Consider the following 21,359-nt stretch of genomic DNA (forward strand, 5'->3'; position numbering starts at 1 on the left):
TTTACTATAATTTACTGTTACATAATCCAATTTTCTGATGTAATTCAACGCAATTGATTTGTGGTATTAAAAATATTTTGAAGTATTTTTTCTCGTTGCATTGAGAACGATTTTTAATTTGAAATAAGGAATAATAATATTGTTAGCCAATAAATTTTTGAGCAATAAACTTTAAAAATTAAATACTGCTGAGAGAGCATGAATAAATAAGGAAAAAAAAAGAATGAAAACATAATGTTATGTACTTTATGTAGATAATATTTGTAGATTTTTTATTATTATTTGTAGATAATATTAGTATGAGATATATCTGCTTACAAAATGTATTTTTTATCATATTATTCAACAAATTGAGAATTATTTCACAATTTAATCGAATTTCTATCGAGTACGCACGCGTTTTTTTATTCTTTCCGTGTCTATGGACAAAGTTCAGGTGAATATCGAGCGCAACACGAGGCAAGTGTATAAGCTGTGAAATGTCATATCTATTCTTTCCTTACGCGTGGCGGCAGACATTAAAATGTGGCCGCCTGGTGAATGCATTGACTCCGCTGTTGACCAGGTGCTACATTTTTAAAAATGTATGTCGCGCTTGCCTGTCGTCCGTTATTCGCAACGACGCATCGCGACGCGATGTAGGAGGAGAGGCGTCGAAGAGCACCGCCACGCTACTATAACGCGCAGAGTTCCGGTACAAAGAGCCTACCGTCACAGCATACACCACGATAGAACCGAACGCCGTGACGAGTTTCAATACATCAATGATGAACTCGTGCAGGGAATGCGTGCCGCGCAGCCATTGACATGTAATGCTTCTAACGAATTTATAATAGCGGTTTCATAAAATTAATGTTTCCAAACGCAAATGATAAAACTGAGCTTTTCTACACGAAAAAAAAAAAACAATCATGATTATTAACAAGATGCCCGGGTAGAAATTAAGTAAATTAAGTCCAATAAAAATTAGGGCCAAATTGGGCATACCGAATTTAATGCTTCTCTCTGATCCGGTTATCCAAATTCAATATTGGTAAAGAATGTAATGCATTTTGAAGACTTGGGCCGGATCATGCATACCGCGATACGGCAAAATAAAATAAGGTCTTGATTAGATTAATACCCAAGTGGGAATAGAATTAATTTATTAATTTATTATTGAATCCTGCCGAGATTTTATATTGAAAAGTGGACTTTATATTTTAATACTAGTCTGTTCTCGACTAGTATTAAAATGAAGGATGTTATTAGCTCGATATATGGTTTGAGATTAAATAATTGTGCTAGTATAATATACTGTCAATAGATTTTTAGTACTATATTATTCATACTGAAATTTAAAAAAGGAATACGTCAAAACATCAATACTGAACTAGTAAACTATCAGGATATTTTTGGTAACATACCTACATTGAAATCGACAGAAAGAATATATTGATTGTCAGTATTATTCCATTATGACAGTAGATTGTCTGTACTGAAGTTGTCTTCTAACACGAAATAGTATGGGACATCGCCAGCAGAGGGATGCGCGGCTAAACTTCCTGCGATATAAAAAATATCACGTAACATATTACAATGAATACAATCGTCTAAGGCTCAACACTTTCTTCTGCACATTGAGGCAGAGTAGTAATCTGCACTAGAGAATCTTTGAAAATCCATATCGATTTTTGATAGTTATTACTGTACAAAATTAAGAATCAATTTATGCTATTGATAATGCAATATATGTAGATTATTATTGATTATTGATGATAGTGTTACGATATTGAAATTTCGTACCATAATAGCACTGTATTTTAACTTTGGGTCCTTGCTATTATCTCCTCCAAAGGTCAGAATGTCTTATGTAAAGTTTCCTTATATTAAAAAAGAGTATTATACTAATATTGCATTAGTAACTAGTACAGGTGTTCTTGAACAGTACTTGAACGGTACTTGAATAGTACAGGTGTTCAATACTATAGTAAAAACATTTTTTATAATAAATTATCAATCTTTAACAGAGATTGCGTCTTGTTGCTATTGTTGTACGATTTGATGTTTTATTATTTCTGAATGGACATAGAATAATACTCGTGTATTTTTTTTCTATAGCGATTCTACAATATTTGATTGTTACTTATAGTTTTCACTGTATGCTCATACGCGCGTACAATTGTAAAATTTAATATATGGATCGATAGTTTTATTCGAACAAGCATTAAAACAGATTGTTTCGATATAAAACTACGAACTGCCGCACATTTCTACGGAAACGATATCATCTTGATTAGATATAATTGTGATAAATAGATTCGCGCAAGGAAGCATAATTTTACACATCGACTAACCGATGTGAACTATTCTGTAATTACAAACGATAAATGGTACCTCCAAAATGCTACGTAACATTTTTACGTCGCATGTGTTTTGTTAATTATATAGTAACTTGATAAATATGGTATCTACCATTAATTAAAATTGCCTTGTCGTATACGCTGTAAAAAGAAGTATGTAAAAATACATAAATAATATGTATAAAATTCACAATTGATTTTAAATACATAAAATTTTTGAATATTTTTATATCTTTAATTGTGCAAATATATCTTTATATTAAACGAAAAATTTTATTTTAACAATTAAAAATAAAAATACTATAAAATTTTATATATTTTTATTATGAATTGTGTAATTTTTATAAATATTGTTTATGTAATTTTACATAATTTTTTAATAGTGCAATCTTTAGCACAAATAATTTTATTAGAATAATAGTTTAGATTCCACATATTTAAGAAGATAAGAAAAATTAAAGATGCGTTTGCTGAATGTTATAAAAATATTTTTAAATTAATTTATTATATTTTACGTATACATATTTTTGATTTACATATTTTTCTTTCCTTTCTTAATAAAAATGTAGTTTTGCTATTGATATTATGAATATTCGAAAAACCAATATATTTCTTTTCTGCAATTGCTAATCAAGAATTATTGTTGACACTTTAATTAAAGGCATGTTAGACATGTTAATTTAAAGGCGTGATTAATGTTTTGAAAAACTGAAGTCTCTTTAAAGAAGCTTTTTGCATAATGTCTCTTATCTTGGTTGATACGTTTAATCACGATTTACGTTTTATGTAACTTTGTTCGCTCTATGCGTCGATCGAGCACTTTCCGAGAATATCCGCGAATCACACGAAGTTTCCTGAATAATTTAATTTCTAGCAGCTAGGTATTTCTGGCTTCAGTTTTCTGTATGCATAAGTTCGCGCGCCGAAGCTTGTATATATAGATGTGAGGCGATACGAATGGTTTCACATATTCTTGTTGTATCGACAAATTTTTCGTTAAGCTAGTTTTTACTTAAATTTTAATTTTTGTATTTCGTATTTTGTATTCTCAACATTAAAATAAATTAGATACCGCATATTAATAGATACCGCATAAAAAATTCGCCAATCTTCAATATCGGAATATTCTTCTTTCGAATCTTTTGAATCGTAAAATGGAATATAAAAAGTTATAGCAAAATTAATGCAACAGTAAATGAATTATTTTATTTATATATTATTAAATATCGAACAAAATTATATTTATTAAAATATTATACAAGATGTCGCTTATCAGGGATGCAATACTTCATGGAAAGATAGACGGGATCAAGGTGAACATAAAAGTCCACTATAGTTTTTGAATATCTCCAATGATAGCCGAGATATTAATTTTTCAAATTGTACGAATGAGAACACGCCGAGGAAAGCGCTGAGCCGCTCGAGCTGCCGTCGGCAGCCAATGCTTGACTAACACAGTAGTGCTATAAGCTCGAGCGGCTCAGCGCTTTTCTCGGCGCACTTTTATTCGTAAAATTTGAAAAATTAATATCTCGGCTATCATTGGAGATATTCAAAAACTATAGTGGATTTTTATGTTCACCTTGATCCCGTCTATCTTTCCACGAAGTATTGCATATCTGATGTGAGACACCCTGTATAGAAAATGATTTTGACTAGTCGAGAAAATAATTGACTATATATTCTTTCCATTTTTTTAGATTAACATTTTTTAATATTAATTGTTTTTTCCCTCCAAAAAAAACGATGAATGAAATGGGACGATTTTGATTCTCAAAGTGGTAAATAAAAATGGTATGAATTTTGTGTAGTTTTTTAACTGCTGAATCTGACTCTGACTTTAAAAAAATTTTAATTTTTAGAGATATTAAAATTAACATATGAAACTGTTAAACATCTAATACTGTAAACTATTGTTGAGTTTTACGAGCATATTTGTGTATGGTTTTCTACTTGTGTTATATATTTATGTTTTTACTTCTTAATAAGAGTATTTTTCACCCTAGTAATGCATCCTTATGGATGCAAGATTTGGTTGCTAGATTGTTAAATGTGTTTCTTTGTTGTTGTTCTCCGATGATGATGATGTTTTAGTTATTTTAATTATCCTCAATATCTACTTAAACTTTCAATACCTAATCAATTCTTACTTTTTCAAAATAATGCTGCTGATAGAGAGAATGATTTTTTAATCCTCTATGAATCATGTTAGGTTAAATTAATCTTATCGGTTTTAAAACTATTATATTAAATAATTAAAAATATAATATTAAAACTATAAAATTATATTTTTTTCAAAATATACATAAGCGTATAATTTTTATATTTATGTTTTTTACAATAAATCGTTTATTTTTTTCTATGTAAGTATTGCAAATCTATTCATTAAAGATATTTTATTATTGTAACATCTTTTGCTACTGGAAATTGTAAAGGTATATGCAAATAATATTTATAAGATCTGCTTTGATTAAATAAAGCCTTCTTTATATATTAGTTTGTGTTATTCATATATCAGTCGATTTTCATTTAATTACATAATAGCTGTATATTATTTATTTTTGTTATTGTAATTCTTTACTATTAACATATATTTTTTATAACTTTATTTTTATGTATTTAAAAACTTTATATACAGATTTTGAAATAATCTTTGAAAATAAAACATTGTACGCTACTTTATTTTCCTCATAAAGCAACATAATTTTTATGTGTAACATTTTTTTGTAAAAACCTTATTTTTTAGTTATTTGCAATTCTCTTATACAAATTCTTTTATATATTAACTCTTTGTAATCACCTGAGGCCCCATGGACCCCAAAAAAAGGTTTGGCGTTCTGTATTTAAGTCATTTATTTCGTAACTTAGACTTTGCGCGCTATCTATCTGTAGTTCAAGGACTCCTCTAAGCGTCTTGACACGTGGCATAAGCCGAAGCGTAGTACGCTTGTGGCAACCAAATTAATTCTAAAATTTTTTAAGAGTTTTTTCGTTAAATAAATACCTTTTTTGGAAACGTACCTTATGGAATAATTTTTTTCTTGAAGTAACACATTTTTTACGTATTATGCTAAATTTTTATTGAAAAATATCAAATTGAAAAAGTTATGACTTTTTAAGTGAAACATTTTTCGAAAGCTTTCTTACAAATTTTTTTATGTTAAAATCAAATTTTTACATTCGCTATTAGATAATATTTTAGATCAATGTTTCAAGTTTATTTTTCAAGAATATTTTTTGTCAAAGTAATGAAAACTGTCAATATAGCAAGTAAAAACATGGGCTAACCAACGCGAAACTTTTCGGAAATGAGACCACGAAGAGTTAAAAAAGTCTGCTCATATAATTTTTTGCTAAAATTTAAATTTGATTTAATTTTTTTATTTAATTTAATTTTTATCGACCAAATATGTTAATTTTATTCTTTTAAATTTGTTAAATTTGATACTAGATTTGTATTCAGTACATAATAGTATACATAAAGTGCAATTTTTGCAAAATTCTAACATTTTTTAATTTTGACATTTGTCATATTAAATCCATTTTAGATTTGTAAATTTTGATATCAAATTGAATGTCTTTAAAAAATCCTTAAACTTAAATAAATATAATTAAAAACTTATACTTAATAAATTGCCAATAATCTAATTTACAACTTTTCTACACTCACTCACAAATTCTTTGATTGAAAATCATGGTTTCTATTTGATACATGCATCTTCCATGATAATTAATTGTTTTAGCAAAGATAATTATTTCAGTAGTTTGCCATTGCCTTTCAAGAGAGCGTATTAATTAAAAATCTGATATCTTGTCTGATATATTCTGGATGGGTTTGAATGTGAATCATTATTATTAGTCTAGAGAGCAAAAGAGCAACTCTTATCGATTATCACAAGCAATTTTTTTGAAATAGACATTATATTTAATTATAACTATCTTATTAATGATAACCGAAACAAGAAATTTCTTTTGAGTGTTCAAAGTTCTAACATTAAAAGTTCTAACTTTATTTTGATTGAAATAAAACTTCTTTACCAGCAATGCAAGATCGACAGTTTTTTGCAGCAGCGTGGTGCAAGTGGAGGGGATAGCGAGCAGCACTTGCTTTACTATTTGATCATTAAAAAGTACTGCACGCTATTTTCTCCACTTGCAGCACGCTGCTGCAAAGAGCTTTCAATCTTGTATCGTTGTCCAGCACGTCATATATCGTAATTATAATTTTGCGAAGTACATAAAAATAGTCTTTTTTTGAGTTGAATTTCTCAAAATTGTAATGGAGCAATTTTAGAACATATTCAGCGTCCAAAAGTCTACAGGAAATGATTAGACTTGTTTTAATGTTTTTTTCTTTGTCGAATTGTGTAATTAAATAACTGAAATAAAATTAAATATCTGAAACAATATTTGTTTGTATTAAAAGTGACTTATTTCCTTTTAGGATAAATTTTGATTAATCGAGAGAAAAATAAATTTCTCATGGATTTTTAGATATTATGTTCAGCAATCTTAAAAATTAGAGTTAGAGTGTACATATATAATTTATATTACACTTATACTTACATACAGTATAATTAACGTTTTGACAGAAATTAATCCATTTTTCTTTGTAATTAACAGAATTTTAAAATTTCTACCACACACACACTCGCCACGCGCGCGCACGAATACAAACACACAATTTATATTTATTTTCTATTTTATTTTTTTTCTATTTTTTTTTAAATGCGCGCGCGCGTGTGTGTGTGTGTAGCATTCATTCCATAGTGATTTACTCCATATTTGTATGATTTTAAGTTTTTCTTAACGCTTAAAAAGGTGCCATCTTAAATTGCATTATGAATAAAGTTATCATAATTATCATCATCATCATTATTATCATCATCATCATCATCATCATCATCATCATCATCTCCTCTTTCTTTCCTCTTTTTCTCGTGCGACTGCAAGTGTCATATATTTTCGTACGCGGAAACTAATAATCGTAATCAAAACGACAAGCACCAGTGATTAGACGCAGTTACGCAATAGCCGCAAATATAATGGACGCCGTATTGTGTAATGAGCCTTGATTACGCCGTTTCCTTCGTCACAGGTATACATACTGTCGAGTTTGTGCACGATCTTGATGACAATCATTAAACATATACATATACAGAAAGAGATAATACCAAAGACTCATGATATTGAACTATCAAGTTTTCCGGATGCAGGTAAAGCGATGATTTAGAGAAATTTAACAGTGTACAAACCTCAAGAATTTGGTCGATATTTTCTACTATTTTATGTAACAAAATTCTCTCTTTCTCTCTCTCTCTCTCTCTCTCTCTCTCTCTCTCTCTTTCTCTTTTTTTTTTAATAAAAAAGGCTGCTAAGTATAATATGTGTTCGTCTAAGAAAAAAATTTATACTAAATCCAAGTGATGATATCATTAACTTTATAATACAAAATTTAAGTGATATATGTATATGTACGTCAACCAAAATAATACGTTTTTTTTAAAATGTTTGAAAATTTTCAATTGCGCTTAATTGAACTTCCCATAAGTGCGATGATAACAATCTACTTAAAAAATTATTTAAAAATAATTAATTATCAGAATTCTTTGCAAAATATTTAGAAATGGTCATGTATGTAATTATAACTATGTAAAAACTGCTGAGAACTGCCAAGAAAGTGAACTATTTGTACCTGATACATCTCATAGATACGATGCCAACGGTCGGAATAAAAAATTGTTTAAATATTGTTAAAGGTCCGAACTCTCGTCGAAAGCGTCGGAACTATTGCGAAACTATCGGGAAATGCTAAAAAGTTGGTTAGAATTTGCTATAATATGACACTTTACTCTTGGGATGGGATGCTAGCGCACGAGTTTAAAAATTATTTAAAAATGATCAAAGGTCAGAATTATCTTTCATCGAGAATTGTAGAAATCTTCGATAACTATATAAAATTTTATAATAAAAGTTAGTTCTTTCAAAATTTAGAGTGCCGTAGAAAATTAGCATCTTATATTTTCAAGCTATTATTTTTTTTATTAATTTAGCAAAATTATTGCTGTAAATTATCAAAATCTGTAGAACTATTGCGGATGCAAGAACTTGCATAAAAATTTGCAATGCAGAAAATTGCCAACTTCACACACTAATAAACTTGATTATTTCAGTGGACATATAATTCGGGACATTTAATTCTATAGTCTTTCAAGCAATTTACACTTAACTCCTTTGTACACATAATTTTATTTATTTTTAACTTCTATATATGTTTTTGCTAATTTACAATATTAACCTTTATAATTCTATCTAATGCAGTTTTATATTGTATTACCAAGACCACATTAAGATGTGAGCTTACTCACGGGGTGACTTTTAGAATTTTTTTAAATTGAGTGTTAAAAAATATTTTGAGATTTTAAAAACATTGAAAGAAATTGTATATCCCCCAAAATATGCATTTGACATAAATAAAAGGTTTCTTTTAAACAATGTTTAAAACAAGAAAACCATCTTTTTAAATTTTTAATAAATTTTGTAAAATTTATAGATTTTGTTTGTCAAAATGTAATTTGTCAAAAAATTACTATTAACATTTGATAAGAAATTAGGATTATATAAAATGTAAGTAATAATAATAATATTAATGATGATAACTTTAGCAATTTTCGATTATTATTGTATTTATTATAATATAACTCTTGAAAAAAATTTAACCACAGATTAAATTACATCTTTTAAAAAAGCGCTCAAAGTAATCATGCAAGGAAAACAGATTAATGCGGTAGTGATTGTAATTTCTCAAAAATTAGTTTTTAAATGACATTTCGTACCGTTTACATTACGGGTTTATTCAACGTTTTTTAATAATTAATTTCTCGTTAACTATTACGAAAATTGCAAAATGGTACAAGACTTTTCGACTTAGTTTTTACTTCGTTTTATTTGTACACGAGGCTTGTTACGAGAATTACCAGACACTCTGTAACTATTTGTATACATGTATTTGATTAGCATTATATATAATTTATCATCTCTGATGTGAATTTGTGAAAGATTATCTTTCTATAGGTAGGTATGCAGGTAAAAAATATCGATGTTTCTTTTAATTAAGTAAAAAGATTATTTATATTCAGACATTATATATATATATATATATATATATATATATATATACTTCTATTATGCAACCTGCTTTTAATTAGTTGCATAATTTTTAATAATTATCTTTTCTTAATCACGATACGATTCTTTAAAGTAACTTCAAAGTTCAAGGTTCTCACAATAGGTTCTTTTCGCCGAGGCTACGAGGTAAAATCAAATCATATCCCATAATTATCGCTATATTGGTACCTATCATCGCGATTGATACGACGTATTTTAATAAATAATACTCGATAATTTCGTCCGATATTTTAACGTTGTAATTCAATTCATAAATAGTTGCTGTTGTTGTATGTCTACCTTTAGACAAACTGCGATTGAATGTGCCCAATGATCTCGACACACCTTTTCTCGATGGAAGAATGGAAACGCGTAAGACCACGAGCACGATACACGAAAGCAAAGAGAGAGAACTAACGGAACGGTGGAGGGACCCTTTCTTCCTTGGGATTAACCTTGGACTTGACTCGAAGGAATGCGCCGTGCAGTGACCTCCGCTCGCACGTTCGCTCGCTCCCTTACTTGTTCACTAACTCACTCGCTCACCTTCCGTCCCTCGGTCGGCCTATTTCACTTTATCGTAGGCGCTGCATCAGTTTGCCAGCCGTTGCATTCTTTCGCAGCCGGCTCTCGAAAGGATTCAACGCCGCTGACGAAAAATCTTAGGACGGAAGTTGGGAAAAGACAAATTAGCCTCCTTCAGATTTGTACCGGATATTCCTAAACGAAGCATGCTCTAAATAATGATGAATCACGTCGCAATCTCCGTAGAATTTACTTTCAATAGCGTTATTGTCACGAATTAATTCACTGAAAAAATTATTATACTTGAATTAATCTAAAATATAGGTATAATTACAATTTGACTGTTTGATTAAATATGAACAATGGAGGAAACCCATTATGTTTTAGATCCACAAATATAGTTGAAGAGTTAGGGTTTTTTTCCCGCTCGATTACATTTTACTTTAATTTTGCTGTTCTGCTATTAACTACTATTAACTGCTATTAACACTTTTTTGTAGTTCTCTCGTGATATGCCACAACAGCGATATTAAGATTACCATAAGTAAAGTTATTCAAACTGCATTTGTTTTGGCGTTTACAGCACTGCGAATAATAATTTATATTCTATATAATCTATACATAAAGATAATTCAGTCTATGCACAGTGATTTTGTTTCATATTGTATTATAAGAAAATATGAAAGAGAAAAATATATAAATCAAACAGTTCTAAAAAGCTAAAAACATGAAATAATACTATTACTAATGTGCTTACTATTGTTTAAACTATGCAATTTACAAGAGAATATTGTATTCTCATTTTTGAAAATTTGTTTTAGCAAATTTTATATAGAAAAGTTACATGTAATTGTATAAAATATGTACACAATATTAATAAAATATATAATATTTACAGTTTTGTGTGTGTGTAATACAGTAACACTGTACATACATGTAATAGAAACAGATTGACAGAAATTCGCAAACCTAATGAAATTTGCATCCTAAAGTGATAAAATCAATGCTATTATCTTCTGTTTCAAATAGATCCTAACATTTTTCCTCAATACTAAGGCCTGGCTGTACCAAAATTATTTTTTGATTTTAAATGAGACTTGAGTATAAATCTGTCTTTAGAAAGAAAGATAAAGATAAACATATATATATTTAAGTCGTGCTTAAAATCAAAATAATGTTAGTGCAACTGGATCTAAGGCTGATTTTTTTAATTTCATGAAGAGTGAAAAAAATTAAATCTAACAATTTATGTGTTTTCCAAATTTTCTAAAATATACTCCTATGATGCTTACAATAAACTTATGACAAATTTGTGGATATATAAACTTATGAAATATTTGAAGCAAGAATAATATTTATTTAATTCAAATAATTTGCATTTATATATCTTTTTGCGTGTAGAATTTATTCCAAATGATAATTATTACTGGGATTAGGTAACATAAGAAAATAATTTATAAATTTTTAAAATCTTATCTTATTTTCGCAAACAAAGAATCGCGGATTTATACTTGGCTTTCTCGTGATTTATCAATTCTTCTTTCACATTTAAAATCACCGCTGTGTATCAAGATTGACAGAGGAAATACATAAATACATGCACAAATGTACTTGTGATAGGAGACCAGTGATTATTATCAATATTTATTGACTCTTTGCCGCGATAAAGTCATTGTTCTATAAATAGGCTGCAACAAAAATAAGTACGCTGTACAGCGACATTTACACTATATTCATTGCAATTTATAAAATTACATCAGGTTATTCGTTTAATCTAATACCATGTTATGGTATCAAAATTTATACTTAAGACACCTTTTTCTTTTATGTGAAATGTTCAGTTGGATCTAATTTGGTATTTACTTTATTAAAATTTATAAAGAACTTATTAATATATCTTGTTTTTATTTGATGTTCCGTTTTTTTAAATAATGTTGCTAATATATATTGTTTCCAACTAATCTTTCTTTAATAGAATTTAATTTTTCTTTAGCAAAACATTTTTTTTAACTTTTAGAGTAATAAATTTTTGGGGAACCATTTTGGTAATACATATAAGTAACAAAAATATTAATTAGAAAAATATTTCTACTCATTTTATTTCATTGACTTATAATACATAAATATTTTATTTTTTAGTTAATTTGTTAAAATTTGTTAAACATCTAATTACATGATGAAATTTAATAAAATGTTAAAAGGATACGTTTGTAGTAAAATTATGTAAATAGTAAAATGCTTTCAAATATTTTTAATCATTATATAATTAAAATTTTGAATTTTGTTTAAGACGAACGTTCTGTAATCTCAGATTTCAATATATTTATTCGTTTTTTAGAATATATAGTTTCGAGAAATGGTTGCACTGCTCAATCTTTATTTTACCGTGTAATCACAAAGTATGCAAACTCTTCAGGTGTAACAAGCCGCAGCTGATAAAACTGTGATTAATTTTCAATTATTGAAAATAATAATAGATCAGAAGCGTACGCGATACTAAAGTCATCGAGATGACTGTCAACACTCGCCGGACTATTACGGCCTTCGTCTTAAAATAGACTGAGTAACTTTGTGATTATGGTATGTACATACGCGTAGACTCTATCTAAATGATCCAAATAATGAACACAAGACAATGATCGAAGTGATATGTCGTCTGATATTAAGTAACTTATTAAAAAAAGAATGAAGTCGTCTTTTACACACACTACAAAAATGTATGTAAAGTTACATAAATAATATGTATAAAACTTACACAATTAATAATAAAATATAAAATTTTTAAATCGTTCAAATATATCTTTATATTAAACGAAAAATTATATTTGCACAATTAGAAATAAGAATACTAAAACATTTCATATATTTTCACTATAAATTATATAATTTTACAAATATTATTTAGATAATTTTACATAATTTTTTACAGTGCATACTCATTAACTCATGGTAACGTTTAGTATTATATAAAACTGCTTAAAAATAAATGAAACATTACGAAAACAACTGAACCATTAATTAACAACAGAGTAATTAGAATTCAATAAGAAGAAAATCTACCGATAAAACAGTAGAGAAACCATTTTCTTACATTTTAAATACGACTTGCTATAGAGAGCATTGGATCTGTCACGTTCAACGTTACCATTAATTGATTTTTTTTTAAAGTACTGAATTATCAGTTAGTAATCAATTATTAGTGAACATATACCACAAATAAATTTAATCATTTAAAAAATATATTTATTTTCCATTTTTGAATGTAAACCACTCGATATGAAGCAGTCGGATTATTGTGTCATTACTATTTTTCTGTATCTAAAATAAACAAGTTTGATTAAGAATATGTCCTTCAATTAATATAGAATTAACCTTTTCTTAATATATGTATAGTGATTGAAAAGTCTTAAGCGATCTAATTACTAATTTTTTAATACATCTAATTAAATAATGAACTCTTTTTTTTTTAATTCAAATTTGTTAACTGTTATTTTTTGCAAAATTTTGAAATATTTGTGAAAAAAAAAATAAATAAAATTTATACGTAGAATTAAAAATTTTATTAAATATTAATTATTTGGACGATAGCTAAAAATTAACTTAAATAAAGCTTACGAAAATAAATTTTACATTAAAAATTAAAAAAATTTTTGATGGTCAGCAAATCTACAAATGTGAGTCAAAATATAAATTATAATGTGTCCAATGAATTAAAAAGAAAGGGCCTTTGCTCTGAGAGATTATTTGTTAGATTATTAGAAATTTAAATTTTATATTATTTAATAATACGTTTTATAATAATCGATTGATCAGTAACTATGTATAAGTTAAATACAAGTTACATGATAAGAGTCCGATAGTCATTGTTGTCTTAAATTACGATGATAAAGTTTATCATTTATTAATTTACTCGTTGCTGTTCGAAACTTAAGAATGACGTGACGTCATCTCAGGTTTGCGATAAACGTTTTGGATGAAACGTATGAAAAGGAGGTGGTAATACGCCTTATCTAATCACAAAGCAGCTCGACTTGCGACTAGCGCGCCCACGATTAGCACATTACATGACATACAATGCATCTCAAGTTATTTTTCTTCTCGCATCAGGAGAGAACGTTTTATAAAATTTGTTTGCATGACAAAAATTGAATAATTAATTTTGTATGAGTGAAAAATATAGATTAAGAAAATAAAGTTGGGTATTATGAAATTCTTGCATAAATAAAACTATATTTTTCCCGAATAAATATGAATTTATCCAGATTTATTCGTTTTTCCACAAATTTACTTTAAGCATTGCATATAAATGATTAAAATTTAATTATCACAATTTTAAATTAATATTATATCTTTAAATTTTAACTTTTTGAAATATAATTTTAAAGGATTTAAGTTAGAAAACTTTGTTAATTGTTTTTTTATTTAAATTTTGTTTATTATTTTCCACATTTTATAAAATGACAAGAATATCTTATATAGGAAGATTATGTTTTATTGAACTAACGAAAAAATAAAGATTTTATGTTTTTGGAAATATCTCTACATTTATTTTTTAATATTAAAATTTAGCTTATTTATAATTTTACAAAATCTGTACAAAAAGGAATGTTACGCTGAATAATATTTCAGATATATATATATATATATACAACCAAAGCTCCAATTATCGAAAGTACAAGTACTATCAAGATCCGATTTTTTATTTGATTATCTACACATACGTGAAAGATTAAATAAAAATTGTGTAAGATTGCAGGAATTTACAATCGAAGATAAGCCGAACATAATAGAAGTTGTGTGACGCCGATATCAATCGTGATATAATAGTTCACGATAGTTTGCCCCAGCCCAGGGCATCTTTTTCCGTGTCTTGGATTAATTGACGTCAAACGACAGCCGCTATTATTTATTTATGCACGTTGCTTGCGCGAATTGCTACATTTATTTGCAAATTAATGTAGATTGCATTTGAAAATACAAGAGCTGAAACCTCTCCATTATTTTCTTCTCAATTATATAACTGTCGACGTTGTTTTGTAAAACGCTTGTAATTTGTTTCAGAAGACGTGGGCTACAGAAGTGTCGAGATCACGTCTGCTTTCACGCATCTGCCTCAAAAGGGTGAATATTTTTGTTATTTATATCCGTGAAAATTTTCTCTTCTACACAGATGAATTATTAATTATTTATACGTATTTAAATACAACATAGTTTCTATAATTTAAACTGATTAATGTAAAGTTATCAAAACTTTACATTCTATATAAATATATGTAAATGGATATGTATATGAGAAGTAATAATTTAGAAAAAGATGTTATCAAAATTTTGTATTCTTTCTATTTTTTTCTGTATGTTTATATTATTTTTACAATGCAAACCGAAAAGATATAATTCGTGAATGAACGTAATGTAATTCGTAATTTTCAAAATAAACACGCATGAAGATTATCCATAAAGTTAATTTATTCCTAAACACATTTGCAATGTTGTATTTAGAACCGTTTACTTATGAAGCAGCCAAAAAAGAAATAGCGAGTACAGATTTCGAGAATAGAAATGCCATTTTCAAGTCGTAATAACTGGTATAACTGGTATAGTGACAGTATAACTATAATCGATGTAGAGAAGGCGGAAAACGAAATATTACTGTCAAACTATTTGCGCATCTACATATTTCGAATTTACTGAATCATCTTTCGATCTTGTTGTTTGATCAATATTATTATTTTAGTAAACACAATAATTTTTATTTTTTATTTGTTATCCAAATCTTTTCAGTACTATACTATACATCTCTTTCTTTTAGGTTCACCTATCTATAAGTAATCTCTAAATTATTTATAATAATATAACTGCCTAATACACACACATTTTGTGTGTGTGGGGGGGGGGAGGGGAGGGAGGAGGCGCGCAGTATTAGAAGGTCTTCAAATACCATCATATCACTTGTTTTTGAACTATATTTTTTAAAATAACTAAAAGCAAAAGCTAAATATAAACTTCTTTACTACATAAATGTAAACTAGAAAGTCTTTTCTATTTAATAGTGTAGCAGTTTTTATATTATATTGTTTTGTATATTTTGTAATAAATATTTAATAAATAATTAATGTATATTTTTGTAAGACAATATAAAGTGAGAACGCTTAAGAAACTAGGCTCAAAAATTAAACTTTGTAGTAGAAAGTGATGGCAAAATTAAGACGTAATTCTGTAGAGAACTTAATTATTCAAATAAATTGATTAACTAAGTAATATTAATACATTATGTAACAAGGGCATAAAGGAATGTGTAAAGTTGGCCTCTCCAAATCATCGAAGTATAGTTCTGATTAGAGTTCTGGCTTTTTTCGAAGGCACGAGTGAGAGTGTAGAGTACGGTATTTCTAGCAATAAATAATATTTTGAATAACAAACAATCATGTTGATTTCAAGAAGATCTTTATCTTTCGCACAAAAGTTTTATTGAAAGAAGTAACTTCATAAAAACTCATGCTGATTTGATAGTCATTTTAAAGGAAGTAGAAATAGAATCTTGAATGAATATCCATTATATTTAACATATTATTCATGATATTTAATAAATTATTAAAGAGAAGGGGAGCAGTTATTCTAAGAAAGAGGAGATAAAACAACATGGTTGAATTTATTAAACTTATATATTCTTATTTCACTTATATATTCTCTTCAGAAACCAAATTGACTACAATATTTTGATATTTTTTGTAAAAATTAATCAATCATAAAATAATTGTAGAAAGTTTTCAAATGGACACTTTATACACACATGCACGAACATCCTATGCGTCATACCAAATTTTGTGCATACATTATTTTAAAATATTTGTTATTATATGTTCGTCGAAAGTGGTCCTTTTTGTGTCACTTTTTGTGGGTAAAGACTCCGACTTTTACAGTGTAATAATAACACTAAAACATTATTACACATGCAGTTTTTATCCTTTAATCTAATAGATCGTAAATCGTGACGAAAATTTTACCAGCACGACTTTTTCTGCAGGTTTGATCACTTTACATACCTTTGCCTTTGTTACCACTCCCGCGTGCACATCATCTCGTGACACGTATACGGTAGAATTACCACTCTCGCAGAATCACCAACGCTTCATCGCTTTCGCGAACGTAACTTTGGTTAACCTGTCAATTCGTGTCTCTCAAGGATTATTTTCGACGTACTTGTAACAAAAAATATTATGTGCAATACGTGCAGATCGACTTTTTCTTACTCGCCTTCGGTTCGTGCGTTCACTCCGCGCACTGAAAAAGCCGACTTTCTGCTTTCGTTACACAATGTACTGTGATTATGATTATTAATTTTGATTTAACAAATATATTTTATAATATTTATTTTATTTCTCTTTTAAACAAATTGAACAATACATAAAAATTGGCTCTCTAAATTAATATCTACCTCAATTATATTGATTTATAAAATTCTCTTTATCTTTATTAGCTTTGTTATATTATTGTTAAGAAATATACAATAGCATTTGTCAGATTTGTTTGTCATAGCGCCAAAAAAGAATCGTATATTTCAATAAGAGTACGGTATTTCGAGCAATAAATAGTATTTTGAATAACAAACAATCATGTTGATTTCAAGAAGATCTTTATCTTTCGCACAAAAGTTTTATTGAAAGAAGTAACTTCATAGAAATTCATGCTGATTTGATAGTCATTTTAAAGGAAGTAGAAATAGAATCTTGAATGAATATCAAATGTCTACATTTGCCATCTATTAATCTTTAACCTTTAACCTTTAGACTTTAGACTTTGTATTATAAGTATAGCTTTTGTTCGAAAAATAAAAGTAGAAAACGCAATTCCTTGCTTACAATATTCAAGATTAAGTAATAGATAACTTAGGTAAAGAGAGGAAAAAAATTTGCAAACTTTTTTGACAGTCCACTATTAGAATATGAGTGGAAGTTGAATTAGAGAAGCGGTTCAACTCGATCCCGATGAGAAAAAGATATGGAAGCGCAAATGTAACAAGAATATTGTGCAACAAGTGCGGTTATTGCCCGTAAGTGCATTCACCCGCACGAATGGGCAATAGCCGATTTGTACATGTTACACGCAATATTTTTTGTTGCCTGTGCGTCAAAGTGTGGTCCCTGAATGTGAATTGACAGGAGAAAAGGACCACTTTTGGTGCACAGGTAGCGAAAAACTTATTTATTATCGCTTACATCGCTAATCGCGCTTGCTCAGTGGCAAGTTAATTTCTACTTTGAGCTTAATTTACGTTGCTTGCAACAGATTTCCTCGTTGCTCACGTCAACGTAAAGTCTAGTGGAGAGCACGTATACCATTATACAGGGAATTTTTCGTTATATTTTATTACAAATTTATTACAAATTTTAATATGTGTGATGATTAGTTTGTAACAACTTGGCAATCTATTAAATATTATGAGTAATGATAGAAATTTTTAAAATATACAAGAAACTTTACATAAACTGTTTAATAAAAATTACCAGGCGATATTTTAAAATGTTCCAAGGCAAAATTTTTATAACTTTCGACAAAATTTTCTTACATATACATTATAATATAATTATGAACAAAATTTCTCTTTATGTATATTTAATGTAACACGTAATATATCGTCTTTTGAAACATATTTATCTTATTGTTAGTGAAATTAGATTAATCACGAGTCTTCTACTTTAAATGTTACACCATTTTTTAAATAAGTCTATTGATAAATTGCGTTATATGTTGTGTGTTTATGGTATAAACAGCGTGTTAATTAACTTATCATAGTATAAGATGAAACTATCATGAGTGACAAGTCAAACTAAAAATATACTACAAGATAAACTTTGTACAAGCCATTGTGTATATTTATCGTTATCTTTATTTTTTCCCATTAAATTTTTTATTCCATTTAAAATAATGAAAAATCATAAACTGTTCAACATATTTTTTAATCATTGAAATTTTACTACACGCAGTTTAGTAAAAATAAATAATAATTGCATTCTTTACTGTGTTAAAATACAAAATGTAAATGTTTAAAAAGTAGAGAATATTACATTTTCAAAAATTTTTTGAAATACAATCGTTTTTATGGTGATTTTCAGGATAAATTTTATATGAACATTCTCGCCGGTGAAGAGCGGTGCAGAGTAGTCACTCATGATTGGCCAATATATTCGCGGTTCCCCGCTTTGATGCGCCTCGCCGCGCGCCGCCTGAATTATCAGAGGCATTTGTGATCGCGATTCCTCAGTTGCGATCCGTCTACCAAGCGGGTAATCTTGTATTCTCTCCTCTCGGTTCTACTCGCGCCGGTTCTCTCTCGTGTCGCATAATCTCCCCCTCTCGCTTCCTCCCTCTTTGTCTCACCTCATCTTCGCTCCCAGGCTCGCGTAATCGCTTCCAGTGCGAGCTAAATTTAGCGTTGACCGTTGCTTTTGCCGAGCTGGCCGGCGTATATAAAGCTCCTCCTCTCTCCCTTGTCTCGTTACCGCTCGTTTCCTGCACACGCGTGCTGGCGAGACGCGGGAAAACTCTGCGCCGAATATCCCACCTGTGAAGCCTCCGTCGGGCAATCGCAGGGGGCCGATCGTAAGTAAAGCGCAACGGAACAATTTTGGAATTCAAGATTAGGAATGCTCGCGAAGAGCGAGCGGCTGAAGTGAAACCCGTAATGGCCTCTGGCACGAACCGAAATGATTTTATCGACACCCGATACTTTGGACTTCCTTAATTCGAAAGGTTTTATTTTTGTTTGCTAATACAATCGCAAACACATCGGCGACGCGGTCCAGTAATCGCCATAGCGATGTGCGACAAAGTGTGAACTTGGATCTCTGGCGATAAAAATATCACGGGCGCAGAGCGGCCGCAGGCAGGTGGTTTCTTCCGAGAGTCCCTCCACCTCGGATTGGGATCTCGAACTGTACTGAGCGAGCCTTTAAATCCTGAGTATGATCAAACGGGGACATTAAAAGTGGGAGAAGGGGGGTGCAAAAAAAAAAATAGAGAAAAACGTAATAGAGTCGCGCAAATCCAGGGAGTGATAAGCGCGACCGTTCGTGTGTGGCGCGTGCATTGCGCGTAATAAATGCTAAAAATAACCGCGCTATCGCGCCGCAAGCGAGTATCGAAGCGATAAATATCACAACGTGCGGCCCGCGCCGTCACACTTGAATTCTACGATTTTCTTTTTCGATCGTCCGTAAGATACCGCGAGAGAAACGGGAGGAAAAACACAGGTGTCCCCTTTCAAGTTGTCATTCGAGCGCTGGACGCGATGATTGGGCTCAAAAAAAAAGACAGGAGGGAAGACCCACGTTTTCGCGATACCTGAAAAAAGAAATGAAGAAAAAGCAATACAAGGCAATGCACGCAAGAGCAATCGCGTATTCCCGACGCAACGTTTGAGGACAAATCAAGATTTGATTTGAAAACGAGCGGGGCGCATTTAATTAACAGCGAGTGAATCTTTTATCGTGTTATTGTAAGAGTACTGATAATATGGACCGAGACTTTAATTAGTGAGACTAGAAGTGATTTTTCAACGACGGTAGTGGTGGAAGGAATACGTCGAGGAATTTAATACCAGTTATTGCGACTTCGAAATCTCAATTGATCGCAACGAGTATTTTTATTTTTCTTTTTCCACGCATATTGTAATCCAATATATTTTAGTTTATGGATAAAGCATTGCGCAGTGTTTTTGTTTCACATCGCCAAAATTGTGAAAATTTAATTTGAAATCAATTTGTCGCGAAACACAACTTTCCATCGATTTAATCATATTTATGAAAGAAATCAATAAAAAAGAAACGAGAAAAGCATTCTACAAAAAAAACTAAGTATGCGGGTTTACATGCAACGGGCGAACATGTTCGATTGGTATCCACGCACGGAAAGCTCGGGCGTAAAAATCATTGGCGCGTATCAGCATCACGGAACGATCATCCATCAACACGGTAGTGGCGATGACGGTATTCACCGAGATCACGTATTATCGGATGCGTATTGTTGTTGTTTGTGCACAGAGATGGCCAGAGACACGCCGGGTTCTCCGATGCCGCGACCGCGAGATTTGGGTGCCAGTGGTGGAGGAGGCGCGGCCACAGCCACCTTAACTTCCGGCGCTTATCACGCTCCAGCAGTCGACGCCACCAGTATGCACGGCCAACACGCGTTGCAGCAGAAGATACTCGAGGTAATGTACAACCGATTATATTTATGCTAGATCACACGCAATATTGATCTGTTAAACAATTGGCTGGGTTACAAAATATGTTTGTAACCTTTTGCAAGCAAAACCACATTCGTAAG

General features: G+C 29.8%; 1 protein-coding gene across 5 annotated transcripts in view; it reads left to right on the forward strand.

Annotated features, from left to right (window-relative positions):
• Positions 1-21,359, forward strand: part of LOC105833781 (histone deacetylase 5) — a 90,959-nt gene that overhangs the window by 28,796 nt on the left and 40,804 nt on the right. For 2 of the 5 annotated variants that reach the window (XM_012675757.3, XM_028194446.2), the window contains exons 3-4: positions 15,096-15,155; positions 21,074-21,243. In XM_012675757.3, coding sequence (XP_012531211.1) covers positions 15,096-15,155; positions 21,074-21,243 — 230 coding nt within the window. Of the gene's footprint in view, positions 1-15,095; positions 15,156-19,051; positions 21,244-21,359 lie in introns of those variants that run through there. The other 3 variants (XM_028194445.2, XM_028194443.2, XM_028194444.2) reach the window with 3 other exon arrangements.

This window comes from Monomorium pharaonis, chromosome 2, assembly GCF_013373865.1.
Source record: "Monomorium pharaonis isolate MP-MQ-018 chromosome 2, ASM1337386v2, whole genome shotgun sequence".
In the NCBI taxonomy this organism is placed as follows: Eukaryota; Metazoa; Arthropoda; class Insecta; order Hymenoptera; family Formicidae; genus Monomorium; species Monomorium pharaonis.